This window comes from Felis catus, chromosome D1 (assembly GCF_018350175.1).
Source record: "Felis catus isolate Fca126 chromosome D1, F.catus_Fca126_mat1.0, whole genome shotgun sequence".
In the NCBI taxonomy this organism is placed as follows: Eukaryota; Metazoa; Chordata; class Mammalia; order Carnivora; family Felidae; genus Felis; species Felis catus.
Window position 1 is genome coordinate 97905166 of NC_058377.1, and position 24914 is coordinate 97930079.

The window sequence follows — 24914 nt, forward strand, 5'->3', positions numbered from 1 at the left end:
AGACACAGAATCTTGAGCCTGACGTGGGGCTTGAACTCGTGAACCACAAGAACCACCTGAGCCGAAGTGGGACACTTAAGCAACTGCCACCCAGGTGTCCCGATAGCTCCTTATTTTTAACCACCTTCCTTTCTCCTCTACACTTTTTATATTCTTTATCATGTCTGAATGGAAATTGATCTTATTGTATTTGATTTCAGACTTTTTCTTGCAAAACTTTGAGGTGGCAAAACAGACATTTTGATTTTAATTGATGCCATAAATATGAATAATTCCCAAACTGACATTTTCTTGAAAGAGTAATAGTCTAAGTGGAATTAAATAACTACAAATTAAATACAGCTCTTAGAAGCTACTTTATTTAATGTGAAAAATGCTATTCTGCCAAACAATTCCATAAAGACTGGAATTATAAAAGATAATTGAATCTCTATTATTCTGCCTACTCCTCTTATTTAAATTTGTATAAACATTTATTGGTTCCAAAAGAATAAAATGTTCCTAAAGTTATCTAGCTAACGCGTCTCTTAATATGTACATGAGTCTATTTTCCTATTTATTTAAATAATTTGAAACTTAGCAATTATTTTGCACGTAAAATTAACAGCTATAAATTATCATTAGTTACTGTACTATTTTGCCCTAGAATAATACATATATGCGTATATACAAACTGATGGAAATAATTTCAATATATAAAGCACAAAAGATTTTTTGTCTGAGTTACTTCGAAAATGCTTACGTATGTTTGAAAATGTTCAGCTGTTAATAAGAAATTCAAATGGCCCGCCTTTTTGTCCTCCTGCTGTAATTACATTGGTTAAATACGATGGCTGTCTCCTGATCACAGGAACATTGGTCATGCACAGGCTCGGAGATCTCAGGAGTGACACTAAAATAGGCATTCAACTACGTGACCTTCCAAAGGCTGAAGCCCGGATTAAATAGGAGTTTGGCTGAGTGGGAAGGCTGAAACCAAACTTCGGTGCTCGCTGACTTACCATGGTTCTCATAGGAACTGGGACGTCTCTTACAGGAAGTTCTACAGCCCAGCAATTCATTCACTCAGTCAACGCACCTTTATTGAACACCACCACGTGCCAAGCTCTGTGCCAGGCACCAGGGATCCGGTGGCAAACGAGAGTCTGGTGAGGGAGAGAGAAGGAACGTGTTACACTGTAGTGTGCAGGATGGATGTGACGACATCAGTGCCCCAGTTGTGCCATCAGCCTACCAGCATAAAGTGTCTCATAAATCATACGAACTGAAGGGTGAGTCCAGCCGACAGAAAAGGGCAAAGGACTCAGGGAGCACCTGGGTGGCTCAGTCACTTAAGCGTCTGACTCTTGCTTTCAGCTCAGGTCATGGTCTCTCGGTTCAAGCCCTGCATTGGGCTCTGCTCTGACAGTGCGGAGGATTCTCTCTCTTCCTCTCTCTCTCTCTCTCCCTCTCTCTCTGCCCCTCCCCTGTTTGCATTCTCTCTCTCTCTCTCTCAAATAAATACATAAACTTAAAGGGGGGGGGGGCTTATCCACAAAGACCATTCAGAAGATTTTTGTTAAACCAATTTCAAATTCCATGGTATCCACACCAGCCCACTTCACCACTGCTATGTACCCGCTGCCAGGTTCACAGCAAAGACCAGAGAAAGAAGCCAATCTTGACTACATCCACCTGCTGGCAGCCCTTCTGAAAACACACCGGTATTTACACATCCTGGTCTACACTTCCTGCTGCCCTGCCCTTTTCCTTTCTCCGCCCTGCTCTGGCAACCCCAGCACTTGGAGAGAAATCGGGCTGTGGAAACTAGATTTATTCCCTGGAGCTGGCTGGTTCCTACCCTGACTACTTTTTCTTGGACAGAAGGAAATGCCCACAGTAGCACCTAGGGTTCTCTGAATGCAAGCAACAGATACAGACTCCAGCGAATTCAGGTACAAAGGTCGTTGCAAGAGTCCAGTGTTGCTTGCAGAGCCAAAGGAAAAGCAGAACAGGGTTGGAAAGGAACAGCAAGCTGGGCAGCTCTGAGGCAGAAAATAGGCTTTCGGGACATTGTTGTGACCATGAATCAGCCGCGGCCAATTTTAAGGTTTGTTGTGGCGGTGGCTGTTTCTGCTCCAGATTTCATTTCAGATGGGAAAAAAAGTAATCAGTAGCCTCATTGGCCTGGCCTGTGTCATGTACCCACACCCCTTTGGCTGGGGGAAGCAATCATGTGGATTGATGGCCCCCCAAAGACTGCAAAAGCTGATGCAGGGGGGTGGAGACACTCCTAAAAAGAGACTGGGACATACTTACACGAAAAGAGACTCACTGCTTCCTGTGTCTACACTCTTCACATCTCATTGACAAAGGGAAGCGGTAGGAGTGCATATCAGGGAGACCTAATCTAACTGGAGGGTGCCCTGGACGTCATGTCTGCCCTGAGTCCTGAAGGACAGGAAGCTAGCCAGGTTTAGGGGTGAATGTGGGAGAGCACTGGACAAAGCGGAACCACAACAGCAAACGAAGAGGGAAGAGGTCCATGCAACCTTCCAGATACCCTCTCCCCCATCCAAGACAGGCCCCTCACAGTGGACGTTGGTCATTTGCCAGCATCCATCCCCCTTCTTCTGACAAATACCTCCTAAATTTCATTTCCAAAGCCACCCTTTCCCCGCGTTCACATCACCCCCTCTGGGTCCAGGGGCAGAGCTTGCAATGCAGGGCTGAAGCCAGAGGTTGGGTTTATTCAACTGACCACAATGATTGGTCAAGAGTGATTATATGACCTGAGCCAAACCACTCAGAGTAAACCTCAAGGCTTCAGAGAGTGATTTTTTTTTCCCCACCAAACTAAAACACCTGAATGGGGGTGGGGAGGGAGATGTATAGGAAATCTCTGTACCTTTTGCTCAGTTTTGCTGTCAACCTAAAACTGCTCTAAAAAAAATTGTCTATTTAAAAACAAAAAAACAGGGGTGCCTGAGTGGACTCAGTCGGTTGAGCGCCCAAGTCTTGATTTCGGCTCATGATCTCACAGTCCATGGGATTGAGTCCCGCGTTCGGTTCCATACTGTGAGCACAGGATTCTCCCTGCTTGGGATTCTCTCTCTCCCTTTCTCTTTGCCCCTGCCTGCTCATGCACTCGCATTCGCCCTCTCTCTCTCTCTGAAAATAAATAGACATTGGAAAACAAACAACCACAAAACCCTGAATAGTGTAAGGTCTGGAATGCTTGAAGCCATTTTGTTATCAAATGGAGCCTGAGGAACAAAGCCAATGCTTAGAGAAGAGCCCAGACCAGGATTTGTTTGATGACATTCTTTGAGCTGCTGGGTCAAGCTGCACCTAAAGCCAGAGCTCTCCCTGGACTTTTCAGTGACATGAGCCAGTAAATACCATTGCTTCAACAAGCTCTCCCCTGCCACTCCATACACCATCTGGGATGAGATTCAGAGCCTTTTTTACCTTTGAGACCAGAAGGGTCACTTCAGAGGCCCAGGGACCCAGACGACCAACTGGAAGACCTGGGCTCAGGATCAGCTGAACCCATGCAACAGGACGAACTTTAGGTCGGCAGTCAAACTGGTTCTCACCTCCTCACTGAGTGGCCTGGGGCTAGGGACTCAACATCTCTGGGGTCTCAATGTCCTCATCTGTAAGATAGGGATTATAATGAAACTGCCCCTCACAGCATGGTCGCAAGCACTGACAAGTTGTAAATAAAACAGCTGGCCTGAAGCCATCCTCCAACACCCGTGTTAGTTGTTAGTAACATGCTTCTGCCAAGAGGGATTGACACAGTTACTCAATCCCTACAGATTCGCTGCTAATCTGGGGTAAACACTGTTCCTGCTCATAGATTATCCAGATGCATTTTACAGGGGCTATTCTAGATCTCACAAAAACCAAAAGAGCTGCACAGTCCAGGGCTAGGTGCTTTACAGAAGCCAGACCAGGAGATAAAGGTGAGGTCTCTGCTAACATAAGCACTTTGCTAAAGAGCAGCTAGCTCTTTGCTAATCCTCTGCTGTTTTCCCACTCTTTCCCCACATTGGGACTCCTTTTTTGCTAACAAGCCATTGTCCCTGGCCATGCACACCATGCTTTGGGATCTGCCCATCCTGACATTGGCTCTCCCACTTTTCATCCTTATCTGGCAAATAGGCCCTGCCTTCTGAATTTTCCACCCCACCTCCTCCTCTACAGCTAGAGTTCACTTCCTGATAATTGTATCCCCTACATTGCTGGCTCAGATCCGGTCCCAGCCAGTTCCAAGCCTTCCTGGAACCCTACGCATGAGTTCCAGCAACAATGAATTACCCATTAGAGCACTGTCTCAACTGGGACTGTGGTGTCCTACCAAAAATAGAATACCACTATGCAATGGCTTCTCCTGATAGGGGTTTATTCATCTCCTACAGTAAGGAATAGGCAGCCAAGGGCTGTGATGACAGCTCATCTCCAGGCTTCCGCTCTGCCATCCTAAGCTTCCCTCCTCATATCTTTTGTCTCATGGTTACAAGATGGCTGCTGCCCTTCCAGACCTCAGATGTGCATTGAAGACAGAACATATAAGATAAAGAAGCAATAAAGACTATCTTTATATCAAGAAAGCAAAGCTTTCCCAGAAATCCTCGGCTTATGACTCACTGGCTAAAAGTATGTCACGTGGTTACATCCAGCTACAAGGGAGTCTGGGGAGTAAGTATTCGTAGGGGGACACATTGACATACAAATAAAATACGGGTAATGTTAGTAAGAAAGAAGGATAGATTAATATAGGGTAAAACAGGGGTCAACAAACTACAAGGAGCAAACTCAACCTGGCCCATGGCTTGCCTTTATAAATAAAGTTTTACTGAAACACAGCTGCACACATTTGTATACAACGCTACAATGGCAATGTTGAGTACTTGCTACAGAAGCCATATGGCCCACAGAGTCTAAAATACCCACTTTTTGGTCATTTACAGAAAAAGGTTGCCAACTCCTGAGATAGACAATTAGTAGTGTCTACCACAAGTACCAACAAAGGAAAGACCTAATTTTTTTTTTTCTGGAAAGAATGTACTATTTTCCAAAGAACATCCCAATCTTCACAAGAAAAATTAGAATACTTTTTTTTCTCTGCTTACATTTATTTTACAGTTTCCTGATCATTTTTATTCTGAACTACATAGGGGATAAGTAAGGAGCCTCATAAACTTTCAGGGCATAGGGCCTTAAATTGGCCTTTATTTTCAAGCACTTCTTCTGGTGGTCTTGTTGTAGAAGTGAATAAAGTATGCCCAAGATGGCTGATGGGTCTAAAACAAACTCTGGTCTCTAGCTTGGTGACCCCTCCTCCATATTCTTCTTCCTTTATTTGCTGCGTGCCCCCCACAGATATGGAAGCTGATGACTATAAATTACCTTCCCCACTTGCATTTGGCTCTCAGATCTTTGGAGAAACGGTCTCCCCTGAGCCCACCGGTGTTAAATAAATCTCTGATCCACAAGATCTCCGAGTGCCGCTTAGTTTTTCCGCCAGCGTTCCAGCCTAGTTCTGTAACAAATTTGGTTCCCTGACTGGGAAACCCAACCCCACTGGCCCATTGTGGCCACCGGTTTGGGAGAAGTGCAAGGTGGTGAAGGAGCGAGGGATCACAAGGGAGAAGGCATGCCCCCTGCCTGAATTTCAACAGTCTTCTTCTCGGTTGTCTCAGGCTGCCCCACTCCGTTGTTCCAGCCGGACTCAAAAGGACCTGGTAGGTGAGGACCTGGACCCAACATGGGAACCAGTAAGGCCAGGGCCCCAAAGAAGTCAGGCCCATCCAAAAGGGTGGAAGGGGGACCTGATCAATCTCCAGAGGCCTTAATGGTCTCACAGGTAGAAAATTTTGCGGGAGGGAATGTAATAGACTCTGGTGTGTGTGTGTGTGTGTGTGTGTGTGTGTGTGTGTGTGTGCCAGTTGAGTTTGAGTTTGTGGCTCCACGGATGGGCATCTTTAAGGTCCCCAAAAGTCTATGGAGTCTGAATGGGCTCTCCTGTGTCGTGGTGAGAGTATAAGGTCTAGAGCAGTATTGGATCAGATTCTGATCACAAGTCACAAAGCTGAGTCCCCTACGGCCAAGCCTCCCCTAAAGTTTCCCTCGGGAATGTGACCAGTGGAGTATCTGATTGGTCCTCTCATCCAAAAGGATACCCTCCCTTTGTCTGTCTCCCCAACACACAAACACAAGAAAGGAATTAATAATAGGATCAACACAGAGTAAGCCTACGATTTTAGAGGACGTGTTCAAATATTTTAAAAATGGATTTTCAGGTGATTACAGGGTGAAAATGACACCCAGGAAGTTAAGGACTTTTTGTGAACTAGGATGGCCCATATTCAATGTAGGATGGCCCCAGAAGGGACATTAGATGCTCAAATAGTGCAGCAGGTTTGGCTAATAGTCACTGGGAACCCAGGCCACCCTGGTCAATTTCCATACATTGACTCCTGGCTTGAAATTGCCCAAAACCCCCCGCCTTGGGTGCGATTCATCCATAGCAAGCAGAGTCAGGCAAATGTTTTAGCCACTTTATCCGGAGACTCACCCAGGGAGCCAAAGAAGCAGCCCACCGCTCCTCTAATATTTAAAGGAGACATGGAGGAAGATATTGTCTTTCTGCCTCCTTATGACTCATCAAGCTCCCTCCCCCCTCCCCCTGAGCTTGAAACTCCTCCCCCATCTGTCTCTAAGACTCCACAGTCACCACCGCCCATCTCCCTGCCCCTCTCAGACCCGAAGAACCCTACCCCCCAGGGGCCAGCAGCCAGACTGTGCCCCAGACCCAGACCTAACGCTCTCCAAATGCCTGTAAGGGAGACAAGAGAGCCTGAAAGACAGAATGAGGACAGAACAGTCCAGCCCAGCCGTTCCTTGATGTATTATCAACCTTTCTCCACAACCGACCTCCTCAATTGGAAACACAACACTCCATCATACTCTAAAAAGCCACAAGCAATGGTCAACTTGATGGAGTCCCTCTTCCAGACCGACTTGGGAAGACTGTCAACAGTTACTCTGTACTGTTTAATACAGAGGAAAAAATAATAATAATGAGAGAAACGCGACAGTACCTAGAAGATCATGCACCTCCGCGGATCAATGACCCTGCTGTCTGGGGTTAACCTGCCGTGCCTGAAAAACACCCAACATGGGATTTCACCACAAAAGAAGGACAGGCCCACATCCAACGATATGAGGAAGCCCTCCTTCGGGGAGTCCAAGCTGGAGCCAAAAAGCCCATGAACATGACTAAAATATCATCAAACAGCACCCTGGGGAATCTCCGGGAGACTAGTATGAAAGATTATGTGAAGCATACCGTGTAGATACCCCGTTTGACCCCGAGGCACCAGAAAGTCAACAGATGGTAAATACCTCTTTTGTAGCACAGGCTGCCCCAGATATCAAAAGAAAACTCCAGAAGTTGGAGGGCTTTGCCGGGATGAATATCACTCAGCTGATAGAGGTCGCCAATAAAGTTTTCATGAGCAGAGAAGTCACAGCCGAAAGAGAAGCGGAGAGAAGACTAAAAAAGAAGGCCACCCTTCTCGCAGCACTAAAAGAAACAGACGCTGCAAAGACAGGAAGACCCCAACCACCAAAAGGGGGGAAGCCCAGAGCCCCCTTAGCAAAGGACCAATGTACATGCTGCAAAGAGAAGGGACACTGGAAGAATGAATGTCCGAATCGGAAGGGGCCCTCAAAACCCAGCCGGTATCGGGAGGAACCTCGAGGCAAGAACCTCGTTGGTCTGGCCAGAATAGAATTGGACTAAGGGGGACCAGGCTCTTTTCATTCTTGGCCCCCATGAGCCCACGGTCGAAATAAAGGTAGGGGGCCAAACAATAACTTTCATGGTTGACACTGGGGCTGAATACTCTGTTATTACTTCCCCAGTGGCACCCTTCAGCCAAAAGATGGCAACCATACTTGGGGCTGCTGGGACACGAGTCATGCAGCAGCCCTTCTGTCAAGCTCGACAATGTGAACTTGGGGGTCACAAGGTCCAACACGAGTTCCTCTACTTACCTGACTGCCCGATTCCTCTCCTGGGCTGGGATCTGCTCTCCAAACTTGGGGCCCAGATAACCTTTGAACCCACTGGACACACTAGCCTCCAATTAAACCCAAGGCAGAAGGAAACCCTGGTCTTAGCGATTACCCTGCCAAGGGAAGAAGAATGGAGACTATTCTGCACCCAGGCCCAACCCTGTAGCCCCTCAGAATTCAGGCTTACGTTCCCCTCTGAATGGGCTGAAGATAACTCACCTGGACTAGCTTGGAGTTAGGCCCCCATCATTGTTGGCTTGCTCCCTGGAGCCCAACCTCAGAGACAAAGGCAGTACCCCCTTCCACTCGAGGCTAGAATGGGTACACAAGAGCACCTGACCAAGCTCAGAGAAGCAGGTATTCTAATCAGGTGCCAATCGGCTTGGAATATCCCACTCTTGCCAGTCAAGAAGCCAGGAGGAGAATGCTGACCAGTACAGGATTTAAGGACCATTAACAAAGTGACTGTTTCCTTACACCCAGTGGTCCCGAACCCGTAGACTCTCCTCAGCCAAATTCCAGGGTCAGCCAGATGGTTTGCACACCTCGACCTAAAGGATGCTTTCTTCTGCAGCCGCCTGTCTCCTCAAAGTCAACCATCGTTTGTCTTTGAATGGACTGAGCCCATTACAGGGCTCCAGATGCAGCTGACCCAGACACGACTTCCCCAAGGTTTCAAGAACTTGCCCACTCTTTTTGGGGAAGCACTAGCTACAGACCTCACCGACTTTCCAAGGAAACCACAGGGTGTGTCCTCCTCCAATATGTAGATGACCTCCTTCTTGCCAGCGACACCCAAGAAGACTGTATGAAAGGTACCAAGGCCCTCCTGAAGCTCCTGTCCTACTCGGGGTACCGGTTCTCTTGGAAAAAAGGCACAGATTTGTCAGCAGCAGGTCCGATACTTAGGGCTTCCTCCTCACAAAAGGAAAAAGAGAACTAGGACCGGAAAGGAAGAAGGTTATCGCCACATTGCCACAGCCCCAAACAAAATGAGACTTTCATGAATTTTTAGGGGCCGCAGGGTTCTGTCGCATTTGGATTCCCAGATTCTCAGCCATAGCAAGGCCCCTCTATGACCTGTTGGGAGGGCCAGACCGGGAGCCCCTCGCATGGACTGAGGAGGCAAGGGCCGCTTTCACAGAAATGAAGTCGGCTCCGGGACGAGCCCCAGCCCTGGGTTTGCCTGACACAGAAAGGCCCTTTAACCTCTTTGTGCATGAAAAGGACAAAATAGCCCTTAGAGTGCTCAGTCAGAGCATGGGGCCTTGGCAACGGCCAGTAGCCTACCTGTCAAAAAAACTTGATCCTGTGGCTACAGGATGGCCACCATGCTTCAAAGCGCTGACAGCCACAGTCCTGTTCATCAGGGAGGCAGACAAACTCACACTGGGACAAACACTTAATATTCAAGTCCCAAAGGCGGTCATGTCCCTCATGAACACCCAAAGATATCGTTTCCTCCGCAATTCTCGGCTGACACAATACCAAGGCCTTCTCTATGGAAACCCAAGGGTCACTCTTGAAACAGTAAGAACACTAAACCCGGCCACCTTCCTTCCCACAGAGGAGGGAGAACCCAACCATGATTGTTCCGGAGTAGTGGATGAAGTCTACGCCAACTGCCCGGACCTCCAAGACCAGGCTATAACAAGCCCGGAGATCACCCCGTTCAGCGAGGGGAGCAGCTATTTACAAGAGGGCAGCCGAAGAGCAGGATATGCGGTAACCACAACCACCAAATTTCCAGAAGCCAAGGCCTTGCCGGAAAGATGGTCGGCACTATGAGCTGAACTGTATGCCTTAACCCGAGCCCTCATCCATAGCAAAGGTAAATGAGTTACCATCTACACTGATTCCCAGTATGCCTTCACTACTGTGCATGTACACGGGGCCATCTATAAAGCAGGAGGCCTCCTTACTGCTGCAGGGAAAGCCATCGAAAACAAGGAAGAAATACTAAAGCTTCTTGAGGCCGTATGGCTGCCAGACAAGGTGGCTAGCCTACACTGTAAGGGGCATCAGAAAGGAGACGACCCCATAACTCAAGGAAATCGTCTGGCCGACAAAACAGCCAGAGCAGCCACCTGTGGTGACCCAGGCGAAGCTCCTACCTACCTATGACTCTTGCGCCCCAGAGGGAAGCCTTCCCCGCCCCCCACCCCACCCCCAGTACACAAATGAAGAAGGAAGTTGGACCTCAACAGAAGGGGGCACACTAAGCAAAGAGGGATGGTGGGTCGTGCCAGATGGGACCATCTTTGTCCCGTCGTCTATGGAAAAACACCTAGTGAAGGAATATCACCAACTCACTCACCTAGGGAAAAATGCACTAGAGGCCCTCCCCGAAAAGAACTACCAGATCAGCCAGCTGCCGGCATTATGCCGAGCTATCAGTGAACAATGTGTAACGCGTGCCAAACACAATGCTTGGTCTGCCCCACAGCCCCCGCCCGGCACACAAAGGATGAGGGGGGCCACCCCTTTCGAAGACTTAGAGCTGGACTTTACCAACATACAACTAAATAAAGGGTTCAGGTACCTCTTGTAATAATCTGCACGTATTCAGGAGGGTCGAAGCCTTCCCGACCAGAACGGAACGAAGTCGCGAGGTGGCCAAAGCTCTTCTATGGGAGATTGTGCCTCTGTTTGGTCTACCCGTAACCACACACAATGATAACGGACCTGCATTTGTGGCAGACGTCACACAAACCCTGACAAAGTCCCTCAACATTCCCTGGAAACTGCACGCTGCTTACCGACCCCAGAGCTCAGGGAAAGTAGAGCGGATGAATCGCACCCTCAAGGAAACCCTGGCTAAGTTCCACCAAGAGACTAATCTCCCATGGCCAGATTTACTACCGCTGGCCCTCCTGCGTGCCCGATGTATGCCTGGGGCACTAGGATTTTCCCCTTTGGAGTTATTATATGGGCAACCCTCCCCCACCCCATGTTCAGGAAAACTCCCAGGAGACCTACACCAGACTGGACACAAGAGAATAAGAGAAAAGCTCCAGACCTTGGGGGCAGTCCTAAATAAGTTGCAGAGATACACCATAGAGAGGGCTCCGTTTTCCTTAGGGACCCCCGTTAATCCCTGTCAGCCGGGAGACTCTGTGTGGGTCAAAGATTGGAAGAGGGAACCTCTTAAACCACAGTGGACTGGGCCTCATACTGTTAGTCTAACAACTCCTACAGCCCTTAAAGTTTCCGGTATCACCCCATGGGTCCATCACTCCAGAGTGAAGAAGGCCAACCCAGAAGAACCCACAACCTGGCGAAGTGATCCAGATCCAGCCAACCCACTTAAACTGACCCTCAAAAGGGACACTGGCCCCTGAGACCTCCAGCCCTGCTCCAGCCACACCCTGGAAGCTGGCTGGCCTGTGCATGGCAGAACCCTGAGGAATCAATGCGTGAACCTAGCCCGGGGGTTTGGATGCAACTCTGCCAGCCCTTGCCCCTTACTGGCGCCATAGCCTTGATCTTACTTCTTACTGTTGGGCTGATAGAGACTGCACTAACAAGCTGGACATCCTCTCTGGATGAGAGGATGATTGAGTATTGCCTGTTATGATAACCTCTCTCGCCTTCATAATTGCCGCTTACCTACTTTGCCCCCAGGATTGTTATATGACAATAAGGGGGTCAAGGGTGTTCAGTGCATTCACCTCCCTCCACAAAGATTGCTACAAGGGAGAAACACCCACTCTCTGCCAGTCACCCGGTGCCCCAAGGACTAAGTATCGGACCATAGAGATAACCCAAAGTGTCAGGAACCCATATCACAACAAGAGCCTCCAGAGAGGGAAGCGAGCTTGCTACACTTACCTTCCTCAATGAGGGATCTCAGATGGGGGAGGGGTGCAAGACAGGGCCCTTCAAAAAGTTATAAAGGATACCCAGGATAGGGTAATACAAGCCATAAGCAACCACTCCCCCAGCAGCCTACCAGGGTTTGAACCTTTCAGCCCTCAATCAGATGCTTACCAATTCCCCACTCCAGCGTTGGGCCAACACTACTCTACAAGTCCTCCATAAAATAGATAATCACACCCAAACCTGCTGGATGTGCTTGCCCCTCAGCCAGAGGGCTTACTTAGCCACTCCCATCCCTTTGACCTGGGAAGCTCCTGAAAATCTCAAAACCAACACCTGTGTCTTAATTGGACCCCTGGCCACTGGGGTCCATCTCACAAATGCCAACAATCTAATCTGTATAGTCCCTGAATGTATGAACAGTACCTCTCTATGCGGAAGAAATAGAACCTTAAAGAGGAATGCAACCCTGTGTTCAACCCCTGGGGTGTTCTATCTGTGTTCTAATTCGGCCTACCGATGCCTAGTGGCCAACTGGACTCAGATATGTTATTCCATTCTCCTAACCCCAGAGATATCCATATACACCGAAGATCAGTTCCTAACAGCCTTTAGCCCCAAGTCCCGGGCTAAACGGGCAATCCTGCTACCCGTTCTGATAGGCGCAGGAATTGCGACAGGAATAGGAACCGGATTAGGGGGCATAGGTTCATCTGTAGGACTATACAATAGACTATCTCAAGAGCTAAATGAAGACATGGAACGAGTGGCAGATTGTCTGGTAACCTTACAAAGCCAAATAAAGTATCTGGCGGCAGTGAGCCTCCAAAATAGGTGAGCCCTGGACCTCCTCACTTCAGAAAAAGGAGGGATTTGTATCTTTCTTGGGGGAGGAATGTTGCTATTTCGTAAACCAGTCAGGAATGGTTACAACTAAGGGTAAGGAACTCAAGGAAAGAATTCAACATAGACAACAGGAAAGTATCAATCAATAAAAAGGATGGGATCTCACAGATTGGGCATCCTGGCTTCCTTCCCTGGAGGGGCCCCTCCTCTCCATAATTTTACTTGTATCCATCGGCCCCTGTATATTGAACGCCATGGTACGTTTTATTGAAAACACTGTTGCTCGCCAAACTACGGCACGTACCTTAGCCTTCCAAGAGTACCAACCTGTAAAACTAAAAGGTGATGCCTACTAAAAGTTTTTTTTAAAGGCATCAAAGGGGGGAAAGTTGGAGAAGTGAATAAAGTATGCCAAAGATGACTGATGGGGCTAAAACAAACTCTGGTCTCTAGCACAGAGACCCCTCCTCCATGTTCTTCTTCCTTTGTTTGCCGTGCGCGAAAACCCCCGCAGATAGCTGACAACTATAATAATTACCCTCCCCGCTTGCATTCGGCGCTCAGACCTTTGGAGAAATGGTCTCCTCTGAGCCCACCGGTGTTAAATAAATCTCTGATCCACCAAGATTTCCGAGTGCCGCTTGGTGTTTCCACCAGCGTTCCAGCCTGGTTCCGTAACAGTCTGACTTCCGTTCATTCTACAAACTGGTACTGAGCATCTACTGTGGTGGGTATGTGTTAGGTCGTGGATAAGGACAGGATGGATGGATGGATGGATGGATGGATGGATGGATGGATCATAAACTGAGAGAGATCAAGAGAGAGTCAGATCAGAATAATTATGCCATGCCTTCTCAATCTTGCCTAGAGAATGTGTATGTGAAAAGAAGGGTATACACACTACAGTGGGTATGTGGTAGGGTGTAGCCACTGTAACAGAGATCCCTTTCTAACTGCATGGGTACATAAAGAACATGAGTTGCTCTCCCTCTTACATACCAGCTTCCAAGTAGGCAGTCCACGCTGGCAAGTGTCTCTGTTCCGCACAATCGGGAACGCTGGCTCTTTCCAACATACTGCTCCCATAGCCCCTAAGACATTTACCTTGCTTGCAAGGCCACAGCTGGGTCACGGCCACATTTGGGTCCCAGGTGATGGGAAGAAGAGACAAGAGCATGTTAGAGCACACACCTGAAGTTGTACAGCCCGGATGGGGAAGGGAGCGTGCATCACCTCCTTCTATCATCCATTGAGTCCCATGGTTCACCTACCCACAAGGGAGGCTGGGAAAGGTAGTCTCTGGCTGAGCATCCACATGACTAGCTACCATCCAATGATTTGGGACAAATGGGAGATTGAATTTGGGTAGACAACGAGTAGTGTCCACCATGCAAAGTAGGTTCATGAGTCCTTGTTGAACTCAGAGGTGAGATAGTTGACCTCTCTGAGTTCCCCGAAACTCGGGCCCTACTGGTACAGATCCACTGCCCCCTATACCTGGGAGGTCAGTTTTGTTCACGCTGTCTGGTAGGGATCGCCTTCTGACGTCATCAGTGGCTCCCGGCCAAGGCAAGAACAGAACCACACCCATAAAGGGCCCTCCTTCCTGGATTATTACAGCCTTCCACCTGCCAGGATGACGACCTTGTGTTCTGCCCCACATCAAGTTCACACACTAGGTAATTACTCTTGACGAGACCTAAAACCCCACCCTTGATGAATGCTTTAAACAACTAAGATTCCTTAAGAAAAATTCAAAAGCAAACCGATTGTGCAAAGTGCACACCTCCTGAGGCCTTAGACCCCTTAGAAACACATCCCTCCCCCCTTCCCTCATGCGGAACAAAAAGGATTAGAATCTGGGAAACTCGGCCTGTTACCACCTTGATGCAGGGGAGTGAAGCTAATGGTGGAATTTCAGGTACAATGGAAGGGGAGCGTTTGGAGACAGGAATACATTTCGGTCACCTGTGGAGAGCCCAGACTGTGCCCCCACGTACCCAGCACGGACTGCCCCTGGTCTCTCTCAGCGAAGGGCATCTGGCCTATATACAGCACATATTGCTTCCCTAGGGGTGCAAAGCGGCAGCACATTCATTAGATAAATTAATTCTGTTTATGTGCCAAGGAGCAGGGCCCTTCCAGGAAACCAGGGCCTCTTACAGACAAGTTTGCCCTGTTTGTCATTAAATTATTTGTCAAAGTGGAATATCAGGCCTAAGAGCAAATAGCCATTGCCCTTAACAAACGGAAACCCACAGCCTTCAAAGTTTGGCCCTGGAACGAGACTCTCCAAGTAAGATTCTGATGACCACAGCTCAGTTCCTTTAAGTCTTTCTGTTCTCAAAAGGGTAATTTGATCCCCAAGGCCACAAGGTGATCAGGTGGCATTCTCCAGCTGGAGACTAGCCCATAACTAAGTAGCAGGAAGTCCCCTCTCTGGAGGAAGGAGGAGTGCAGGTACCTCAGAGCAAAGGCCAGAGGGCTGGTGGAAAAGAATAGGCCTGGGGTGGAGCTCACTTCTGGAAATTTACACCTGCCTTGGGGGTTATTAACCCACCAAGGGCTGTGTTAAGCTGGGGTCAGGGTTTTGCCCTTAGCATGTGAAACTTTAAATGTACTCCATAGAGGGGCGCCTGGGTGGCTTGGTCAGTTAAGCGTGGGACTTCAGCTCAGGTCATGATCTCACGGTCCGTGAGTTCAAGCCCTGCGTCGGGCTCTGTGCTGACAGCTCAGAGCCTGGAGCCTGTTTCGGATTCTGTGTCTCCCTCTCTCTCTGCCCCTCCCCTGTTCATGCTCTGTCTCTCTCTGTCTCAAAAATAAATAAATGTTAAAAAAAATAAATAAATAAAGTAAATGTACTCCATAGATTATACCCTTTTATTATGGAAAATTTCAAACGTACACAAAAGCAAAATGACTCTTATAACCCCCGTGTATCTATGCCCAGCCTCAACAATTATCAACATTTTGCCTATCTAATTTTACCTAGCTACCCACCTCTTTTTTTTTTTTTTTTTTTCTCTTTGGTAAGTATTCTGAGTATTTTAAAGCAAATCTAAGACATCTCACCTGTACAGTAAACGGTACTAATTAAACAGTGTTTGAAATACTACAGATGGCAGTCCCTACTTTCAACCATACCAGCTAGAGTAGTGAGCAAGAAGGTTGGGACCCCCTGGTATAGTCCCGCCAACCCCCTTCTTCTTCTTCTTCTTCTTCTTCTTCTTCTTCTTCTTCTTCTTCTTCTTCTTCTTTTTTTTTTACAACAAAGAACTCAGAAGTGAGACGCCAACCACTGGCGTCCAGAGTGGTGCCAGAGCACAAACCAGGGAGAAGTCGGCCCTCCAGGCTGCCTGATGAGAGACACACTCGGGCTGGTGACTGACTGCCCAGGCCCGGTCCCTGGGAGAGAGCGGATTAACCCCCCCGCCGCTCACTACCGGCAGGAAGAATCCGGGCTGTTCTCAAACGCACTTCTGTTAGCTCCGGAGGGGTGCGCGGTGGGCCAGGGATGAAGCCGGGTCCCTGGACATGCAGGAGGCGGTAACTGGAGCGAGGGATCCCGGGCGGGCCGGGGCGGGGTACCAGGGCCGGGGTGGCCTTGGAAACAGAAAGATGCTTGCTCCCACGAGGGGCGGGACAACCCAGGGCCAAGGTCAGGCTGGGTCCCGGGTGGCTTGCCGCCGCCTCCGGGCTCCACGTGGGGAGCGGGCCAGCGAGGTTGGCTTGGCATCCACGCCCGGGGCTGGGAGCAGGAAGTAGTCTTCCGTGGGCGCGGCCCTAGGCGCGGTGCTGCAGGTGCGGCGCTAGGTAGCTCGGGCGGACGGCCAGTGCAAAGGAGGAGGTGAGCGCGGGGTCGCCACCGAGGCCCCGGGGCTAGAGCTAGCGGCTGGGCCTGGCTTGAGGAGGAGGCGTTTTGGAAGGGGGAAGGAGCCCGAGGGGTGAGCGTGGTTGTTGCCTTGAGGCTCGGATCCGGCTGTGCCCAAATGAGGGTGGGGGGCAGATCGCGAGGGTTGATTGAAATCCAGACGGGATAGTGTGGCCTCGGGCCTCAGGGAGCGTCGCGGATCGTCTCCGGCTTGGAAGAGGGATGGGGGAGCTGGAAATGGGGGAGATAGGAAGGGACTGCACCATGGGAGAGTGAGGTGGGGCCAGCAGAGGGAGGGAGGGCTCGTAGGGGGTCTCTGGACGCCAAGGGATGCGGGGCGCCGCCAAGGCTCTGGGGCTGCAGTCGGGCCCGGGATGAGGGGCGCCGAGGACGTACGGAGTCGGGGACAGTTAGCTTCTCGACAAGACAGAGCTGGGCAGGGGCGGGGGGGGGGGGGCTTGCAAAAAGGGGGCCGAGGCTCAAGCACCTATAGGAACCTTCCGCAGGGGCCGACTCCCTCCGCCCCACTATCCCCGGGTGGGGAGCGCACCGGAGCGGAGAGGAGGCGGGGACACAGACGCAAGCCTGACTCGGAAGGATGTTTCTGGCCCGCTGTGGCTTTAAGGGTGACGCCGGGCGTGCGGGCCCTTTAAGGAGGGGTCGGGGGCGTGTCAGGAAATGAGTCCTGGGCCCGCCTCGCGGGGGAGAACGGCCTCGGCTGTCCGGAGGCACCGGGACTGAACGGCAGCCTATGCGCCGAAGGGCTGCGCGCCGCGGGCTTGGGCAGGCCCGGCCTCCTCCCGCGCCCTTTGGGCCCCCGCCGCGAGCTCCTCTGAGCTTCCCTGCACCCCTCTTTCCAAACCCCTCGCACGCCTTCCCTCCGTTCATCTTACTGCACGCCTCCCCTTTCCCCCTGCAAACCCTTTTCGCCCATGCCTCCCTCTCCCGGCGTCTCTTCCCCGCGCTGTCCTCCGCCCTTCGGCACCTTCGCCCTGCCTTCCTCCCCATCCCCCTCTCCTTCCTTTCCTCTCCCCTCCCTTCTTCCTGAGGCCATCCCTACAAGGCCTCTTCTGTCCAACCTTAGCCTGTCCCTCACCGCTTCCCTGTGTCTTGTCTCATGAGCCACCTCAGAGTGGGGGCAGATTGTGAGGCTCCCCCCACAGCAGAACCTCTCGGTGGAGAGGCCTCTAGGCCATCCCCCATGTGACAGTTGAGGGCTGTGGCTTGCAGAAAGCAGACAGGGGCTGATTGCCCTGTACTCCAGTTCTGGCTGTACAGTGACCCAGTTCCTCTGCTACCATGAACAGGGCCCCTTTGAAGCGGTCCAGGATCCTGCACATGGCACTGATGGGGGCTTCCGACCCCTCCGGAGAGGCAGAGGCCAGCAAGGAGAAGCCCTTTCTGCTGCGAGCGTTGCAGATCACGCTGGTGGTGTCTCTCTACTGGGTCACCTCCATCTCCATGGTGTTCCTGAACAAGTACCTGCTGGACAGCCCCTCCCTACAGCTGGACACCCCCATCTTCGTCACCTTCTACCAGTGCCTGGTGACCACGCTGCTGTGCAAGAGCCTCAGCATACTGGCGGCCTGCTGCCCCGGTGCCATGGACTTTCCCACCCTGCGCCTGGACCTCAGGGTGACCCGCAGCGTCCTGCCCCTGTCCGTCGTCTTCATCGGCATGATCACCTTCAATAACCTCTGCCTCAAGTACGTCGGCGTGGCCTTCTACAACGTGGGCCGCTCACTCACCACTGTCTTCAATGTGCTGCTGTCCTACTTGCTGCTCAAGCAAACCACCTCCTTCTATGCCTTGCTCACCTGCGGCATCATCATCGGTGAGTGGCCAGCCAGGGCCACGGGGGGTGGGGGATGGGGGGTGGGGCACAGGGACCCAAACCCCAAAGATCAACCCTGCCAGGCGTCGTTGGATTTTATCTGTCCCAGCTCCCTTGGGGAAGAGCCTGGGGCCCAGAGACAGTAAGCTCCCCGAGGTCACCCAGCAAGTCAGGGGCCCACCCAGGGCCCCTCAAAACAAGATCGGATTAGATCTACCTTTCACAGAGGGGAAAAAAACAAGGTACAGAGAAGGTAAATAATTTGTTGAAAATCACAGAGCTAATAAGTGGCAGAGCTGGGATCTGATCTCAAGCAGTCTGGCTCCCTGTGCTTGACCACTGTATTGCTTCTCAAGAGCTCAAGTGTCCTGACTCTCCATCCAGTGCTATTTCCAGAGAATGCATCTTGTAATAAATATACCATCACCCTCTGACCTTGTAGGCTCGTAGTGATGGCTAAGACAGTGGCAAGAAATAAGCTTTGAGAGGTCTTAGCTGTCTTCCCACGCTTGACCCTTAGAAAATAAGAATTATTGATGGGTACATGGTGCCAAGCATTCACATTTAGCATCTCCTTTGTTCCCCAGAGGTCCCCTGGGAGGTAGCATCACCTTGATCAGCTCCATACAAACCAGGAAACTGAAGCTCAGAGAGGTTAAGCGACTTGCCCCGGGCCACACAGCTAGGAAGTCGCCAAGCTGGGGCACAAACCCAGATTGGCCAGACTCTCGGGTCTATGCTTTTAACCCCCCTGCTCTCCTCTTGTCGCCTAGAGATTATAGCTGCACTGTCCAACACAGTAGCCACCAACCACGTGTCTATTTCCATTTCCATTCATTCAGATTCAATGACATTTTAACAATTCAGTTCCTCAGTTGCAGGTGTTAACAACCCCATTCTGTAGCCACATGTCAGGTGCTCAGTAGCCACATGTGACCAGTGGCTACTATATTGGACAGCGCTGATGATAGAACATTTCCATCATCACAGAAGGGGTGTTTGCGGCACTCTGGGTAAGAGTGCACCCACTTCCCTCAGAATCCTCGCAGGGCTCTGTCATCCAGGAATGTGGTCTTTCTTTGAACCTGTTCGGGTTTTTCCTGGGGCTGTAAAGTTCGTGTTGGTTGACCTACATATTCTTCGCTGGTGTCTCCCAGTCCCAGGCCCAGTCTCACTGGTTGCAGGGGAGGGGCCCATCCCATGCCGCCTGTCCTAGAAAATGTTACTCTCATTGAGCAACTGCTGGATATAGGGCTGCTCAGTCCAGGCCCAAGATGGGAGACGGGAGAAGGCCAAGGTTAGAGGAGAAGGAGCTGCTGAGACCCCTGGCCGATTTTCAGCTGCCCTCTCGCCCCACCCCACCTCACCGCTGCCCAGAGCTGATGCAGAGTCCCAGGCCTCACTTAGCCAAACGCCTCAGGGGTCTCCACTTCAGCCTCACTGGACCCTATGAAGGGGGGAGGGGGAGCAGGGAGAGGGGAGCCTCCTGATGCGAGAATTTGCACGAAGAAAGGTGAAGTCGCTAGGGAAACTGGGCCCGAGTCCTAAAAGTAATCAAAGTAGCTGATAGTGTGATAGCCTCAGAGAAAGTGCCTTCACTGGCCACACTGATGGGGCAGGGGCCCAGGCCCCCTCTCTGCTTCGCTTTCCCTTAAGATGGGTCTCAGGTGACTATTACGGGGCCCTTCCTCCTTTCCCAGTATTGGGTGTGAGTTCCCTCTAGGGTGTGGAGCCTTGGGGTGGGGGTCCCTTCTGGAGACTTGGAAGGTCACGAGCCGGAGGACTGGGGGCGCTCTGGCTAACCCTCCACACCCCCAGAGCAGGTCTACAGATACCTGTTTGCAAAGGCCCTGCCAAGACCCAGAATGTGCCTGCAACATAGGAGGGGCCTTATCTCCTTCAACCCTCAAAGCCACCTCCAGAATGACCTGCGTTCATGCATTCTTTCAGGCAGCCAACAAATATGAATGGATGGCCAGGCACGTGCCAGAGAATGGGCCAAACTTTGGGGATACAAAGTTCGGCCAAAGGGGACCGGGCTCCTGGGCTCCCGGAGGGCATGGTGATGATGCAGGGCAGTAAGTGAGTTATGCCGCAGGAGTGAGGCTACTATTGGGGTAATAGAAGGTGCTACAGGAACCCTGGTGGGGGTGGGGAGGGAAGCAAAGTTGGAAATGGGGTAATCTAAGCAGGCGTGCCGGAGGAAGTGCTAGATGGGTATAAGGAAGGGGTGAGGAGACAGTGTTCTAGGCAGAGGAAAGTACCTGTGTGTTTCTTCATGCTCGGGCCATCGGGGGCCTTGCCCAAGTTAAGTGAGTCTGGAATGTTTCCTGAAGGTAGTAGGTGAGGAGGGGCTTTAAGCCAGGACGGGACCTGAGCAGATCTATCCGTACTTTAGGAAGATCATTCTAGTTGCAAGGTGGAGGGTAGTGTGGTTGGAGGTAGGGGGTCGAGAAAGTGACCCAGGTCTCTATAGATGAAGCAAATGGGAGCTCAGAAAAGTTAAGTCACCTTTCCTCAGGCCATGCAGCCTCTAAATGGCAGAACCCAATTGGAGCCCAAATCTCTCTGACACCAGAACTTCTCCCACTCCCCCGTGTTACCAGGTGCTGTCGCACGAGGTACAGCACGTGTAAGATTCAGCCCCTGCCTCCTGGGAAGGTGGGACAGTCCCCATGGGCAGGTGACAGGCAAGGGGTCTTGCAGGGACCACGGAGGCTCTGTGAGCAGGCGGTGACACAAGATGAGGGTGTCAGAAAGAGTGACTGTCCCAAAAGACCTCAGGCCACAAGTGATTCTAACTCATTATAGGTTCCCATTTTACAGACAAGGAAGCCAAGGCTCTGAGACCTTAAATCACTTGCCCAAGGTCACCTTAACCACTAAGCATTCAGCCCTTTGGAGCTCATTTCCAGCACTACTTTCCAGATGCCCCAGGCCAGCACAGTCGCCCTGGTTATGGGTGCTCACAGCATGCTGCACTGTTTTATGGCCCTCATTACAATTGTAATTAAAGAAATAACTGGGAAATGAATCGTCTTAACGTCGTTCTCCTTTGCTAGAATGTAAGCTCCCGAGAAAGCATTCATGTCCTGGGCCACTTCCCCAGCCTTTGTATGGTGCCTTGCATGTAATAGAGAGTTTGGACATATTTATTGCAGAGAGGGACGGGAGGACGGGACAGTGAGGGCAGCATTATGGTCTGTGACCTTCGGTGGCAAAACTCTCTGTCCTTCTTCCTCCCCATCGTCATCCTCTTTGCCCCTCTCCTCTCTCCACCGCAGGTGGCTTCTGGCTTGGTGTGGACCAGGAGGGGGCAGAGGGCACCCTGTCTTGGACAGGCACCCTCTTTGGCGTGCTCGCCAGCCTCTGTGTCTCGCTCAACGCCATCTACACCAAGAAGGTGCTCCCGGCCGTGGATGGCAGCATCTGGCGTCTGACCTTCTACAACAACGTCAATGCCTGCGTCCTCTTCCTGCCCTTGTTCCTGCTGCTCGGGGAGCTTCAGACCCTCCGTGACTTTTCCCAGCTGGGCAGCGCCCACTTCTGGGGCATGATGACCCTGGGCGGCCTGTTCGGCTTTGCCATCGGCTACGTGACGGGACTACAGATCAAGTTCACCAGCCCCCTGACCCATAACGTGTCCGGCACCACCAAAGCCTGTGCCCAGACGGTGCTGGCTGTGCTCTACTACGAGGAGACCAAGAGCTTCCTCTGGTGGACAAGCAACATGATGGTGCTGGGGGGCTCCTCTGCCTACACCTGGGTCAGGGGCTGGGAGATGAAGAAGATTCAGGAGGAACCCAGCCCCAAAGAGGACGAGAAGAGCAGCATGGGGGTGTGAGCTCCTTCAGGGACCCGGGGATGGCCCAGTGGGGGAGAATGCCCAGGGCAGCTCTCTGGACCCTGAGAGGTAGTCTGGAGGGGGTATTGTTTACAAACCTGCTCACAAATCGGGTGGTTGAAATAGAGCCAGTGTGTTCAAGTGATGTCGGAAAGTTGCCAAACCTATCTCGACCGCCTTTCCTGTTTCTGAGTTTTGTCCTCCCCTAGGGAGGCAGGACCCCCTGGGAACAGCCAATGAGTTTCTCTGGAAGAGCACTCGCTTTCGGGGAGTAGGAGAAAGGCAGCACCCCATCCTGTCCCCCTTCCGGGGCCTTCTACCTCCACATGACCTTTGGGGTTGGGGACGGGCCACAACTTTGAGGGACAGTAGTAAGTCTTCACTTATACTCAGGGGAGATGGGGGTATGACCCCACCACAGGCCAAATGAAGGGGTTTGGGAAACCTCACATCTGTGGGTCCCAGGACAGGCAGCGAAGCTTTGACCCCGCAAATCAGCCTCCCTCCGGAGGAAAGTGTGGGCTGGGCTGAGGGGTGACACAGACAAGCGTCCCCTCTTGGTCTTCTGCGCCAAGACCACCAGTCCCCAGGGAAGGGCACGAAAGATCATTTGCACCCAAGCCTGGCTCTGGAATCCCCAAGGACTGCTGGGAACGGGGCACATCGTGGGAAAGTGCCCTTTTCCCACCATCTGCACCCTACGCTCCCAGCTTTTGGACATGGGGGAGCCACACAGCTTTTACAGGTTAAGCAGGGTCATTAACACCCTCCCCCGGTCCCTGACACTGAGAAGCTCATTCCTCCCCTCCTGAGGAGCCGCTAGCCCTCTGGTTTCCCAGCACCTGACTCAGGTAAGACCTCCCGGAGGTGCAGCCAGGTCACCCTCCTAACTCTGGCTTCCCAGAGCGTCATCCCCAAGAGGACTGGTAGAGCCAGGGTCCTGGCTCAGAACCTTCCCCCTCAGCGGTGCTGTGCCTTCCCCTGAGCCAGATCCCTGCCTGGGTGTTGGAACCTGACTCTGATGAAGGTGATAAAGTAACAATTAACGTTTCTTCCCTGAGGTTAGGGCTGAAAGAACCTTCTCTTCCCCTTACCAATGCCCTGCCCCCACACCCACCCCCACCCCCACCCCCGTGGGCTTAGGACGGCCTTCACAAACCCTGTCTCTTCGCCTGTGCATTCTGTCCCACCCATCTCCTTGGGATAATTCCTCCTGTTTTGTCCCCATCAGGAAAGGTTGGGGAGAGTGGGTCTTCTCATCCGCAGTGGTTTCTAATGAAGTTAGTCTGGCTTGATGTTCTGAACTGCGTGTGAGTTCATTAAAAATGGGAATAAGACGTTGTAGTGGAAACCCTGACAGTTGGGGTTCTTTTCTTTCTTGCAAGGCTAGTGCCTGACTAAACTTTGATTGCGGAAGCATCCACTTCAGAGATCGCCAGACACACAACCAGGCTGCCTCCCCATCTGAGACCCCTTCATTTTAAAGACCTTGATGGATTTCAGTAACCGATCACTTGGGCCACTTCTTTTCTTCTCTTCCTACACTTTAAATTTCCACTCCTATGTTTTGAATTCACCAATAAAGAGTGAGCCTGCAAACCCTCGACCCCAATAAAAGCAGATCCCCAGGCCTGTGTGTGCTCTCATTCTCGCTCTCTCCCTCCCTCTCCGGTCTCCCCCCCACCACCCCCACATCGCTGTGTGGCCCCAGGTGTGCTGTGTAATTTCCAGATCCTGTAAGTAATAAACCTTTATTTTTTCAAAGTTTCCTGATGGTTATTGCCGAAGGGTGTCTTGCAATCGTTAAGAACCACAAGGACCGTCTGCATTGCTTATCGACAGGCGGGGACCAGCACCAAACAATCCGTGTAGTTGGCAGAACTGCGTGATGGCCCTTACAGTTAACCAAGGGGAACGCCCTTATTACCTGCGACTTGCTTACGAACCACCTAAGTTAGGTGGGTGACACCATCTGGAAAAGGAACACAGCTTGCTGGGGGTCTGTCGCACTGCTCTGTGCTTTTGCCTATGGCCTCTGTGGTATGTTGCCTGAGGGAATCCCACCCAAAAGCTCACAGCTGCTGTGATTATCCAATGATCTCCCCAGAGCAACATGATCAAGACCATATGGTCTAATGAGACAATTAGACCACTAATTACAAAGGCCTTCATTGACTATTCATGTGCATAAGGGTCCTCAAGGCCAAGGAGAGCTAAGGAGGGTAGATTGGGTAGCTAGGCTATTGTCATACCCAAGGAGTGGCTTTGGGCTACACACTAGGAAAACATCCCTGCAGGTGAGGAGGACTGGTGACCACTAAGTCTGTGGGTCACGCGTGGACTATGAGCTGTAACCCAGAAGAGTGCGATAGCCTTGCAACCAGAAATCAATGGCACCACCGGAGGGAAAATGCAATTGACGCCTATGGTGTCTATGTCACCAGTTCACTCAACTCTGTCACTCTTCATCCCCTGATCTGTTGGGATATTCTGGGTCCAATCCCCGGTGTGATGTTACTAAAAACAATAATGGACCGATAAATGATCTCAACATCTGGTTCCAGTGCCTCCTAAGAGCCCTGAGGAGGTACCCCAGCTCCTTGACAAATGCAGAACTTCATGGATGCTAG

The 24914-nt window shown here is 51.3% G+C and overlaps 1 protein-coding gene across 2 annotated transcripts; it reads left to right on the plus strand.

Moving 5' to 3' along the window:
• The first annotated feature begins 16042 nt into the window (after positions 1–16042).
• SLC35C1 (solute carrier family 35 member C1) lies at positions 16043–24048 on the plus strand. Of its 2 annotated transcripts, none has more exons than XM_003993198.6 (3): positions 16043–16281; positions 17914–18440; positions 21725–24048. In XM_003993198.6, the coding sequence occupies exons 1-3, from the start codon at positions 16250–16252 to the stop codon at positions 22282–22284; spliced, it is 1119 nt and encodes a 372-aa protein (XP_003993247.2). In that variant the 5' UTR covers positions 16043–16249; the 3' UTR covers positions 22285–24048. The 2 variants fall into 2 exon arrangements, with proteins under 2 accessions (XP_003993247.2, XP_019667877.1); XM_019812318.3 differs by lacking the exon at positions 16043–16281 and adding an exon at positions 16331–16582.
• The last annotated feature ends 866 nt before the right edge of the window (positions 24049–24914 follow it).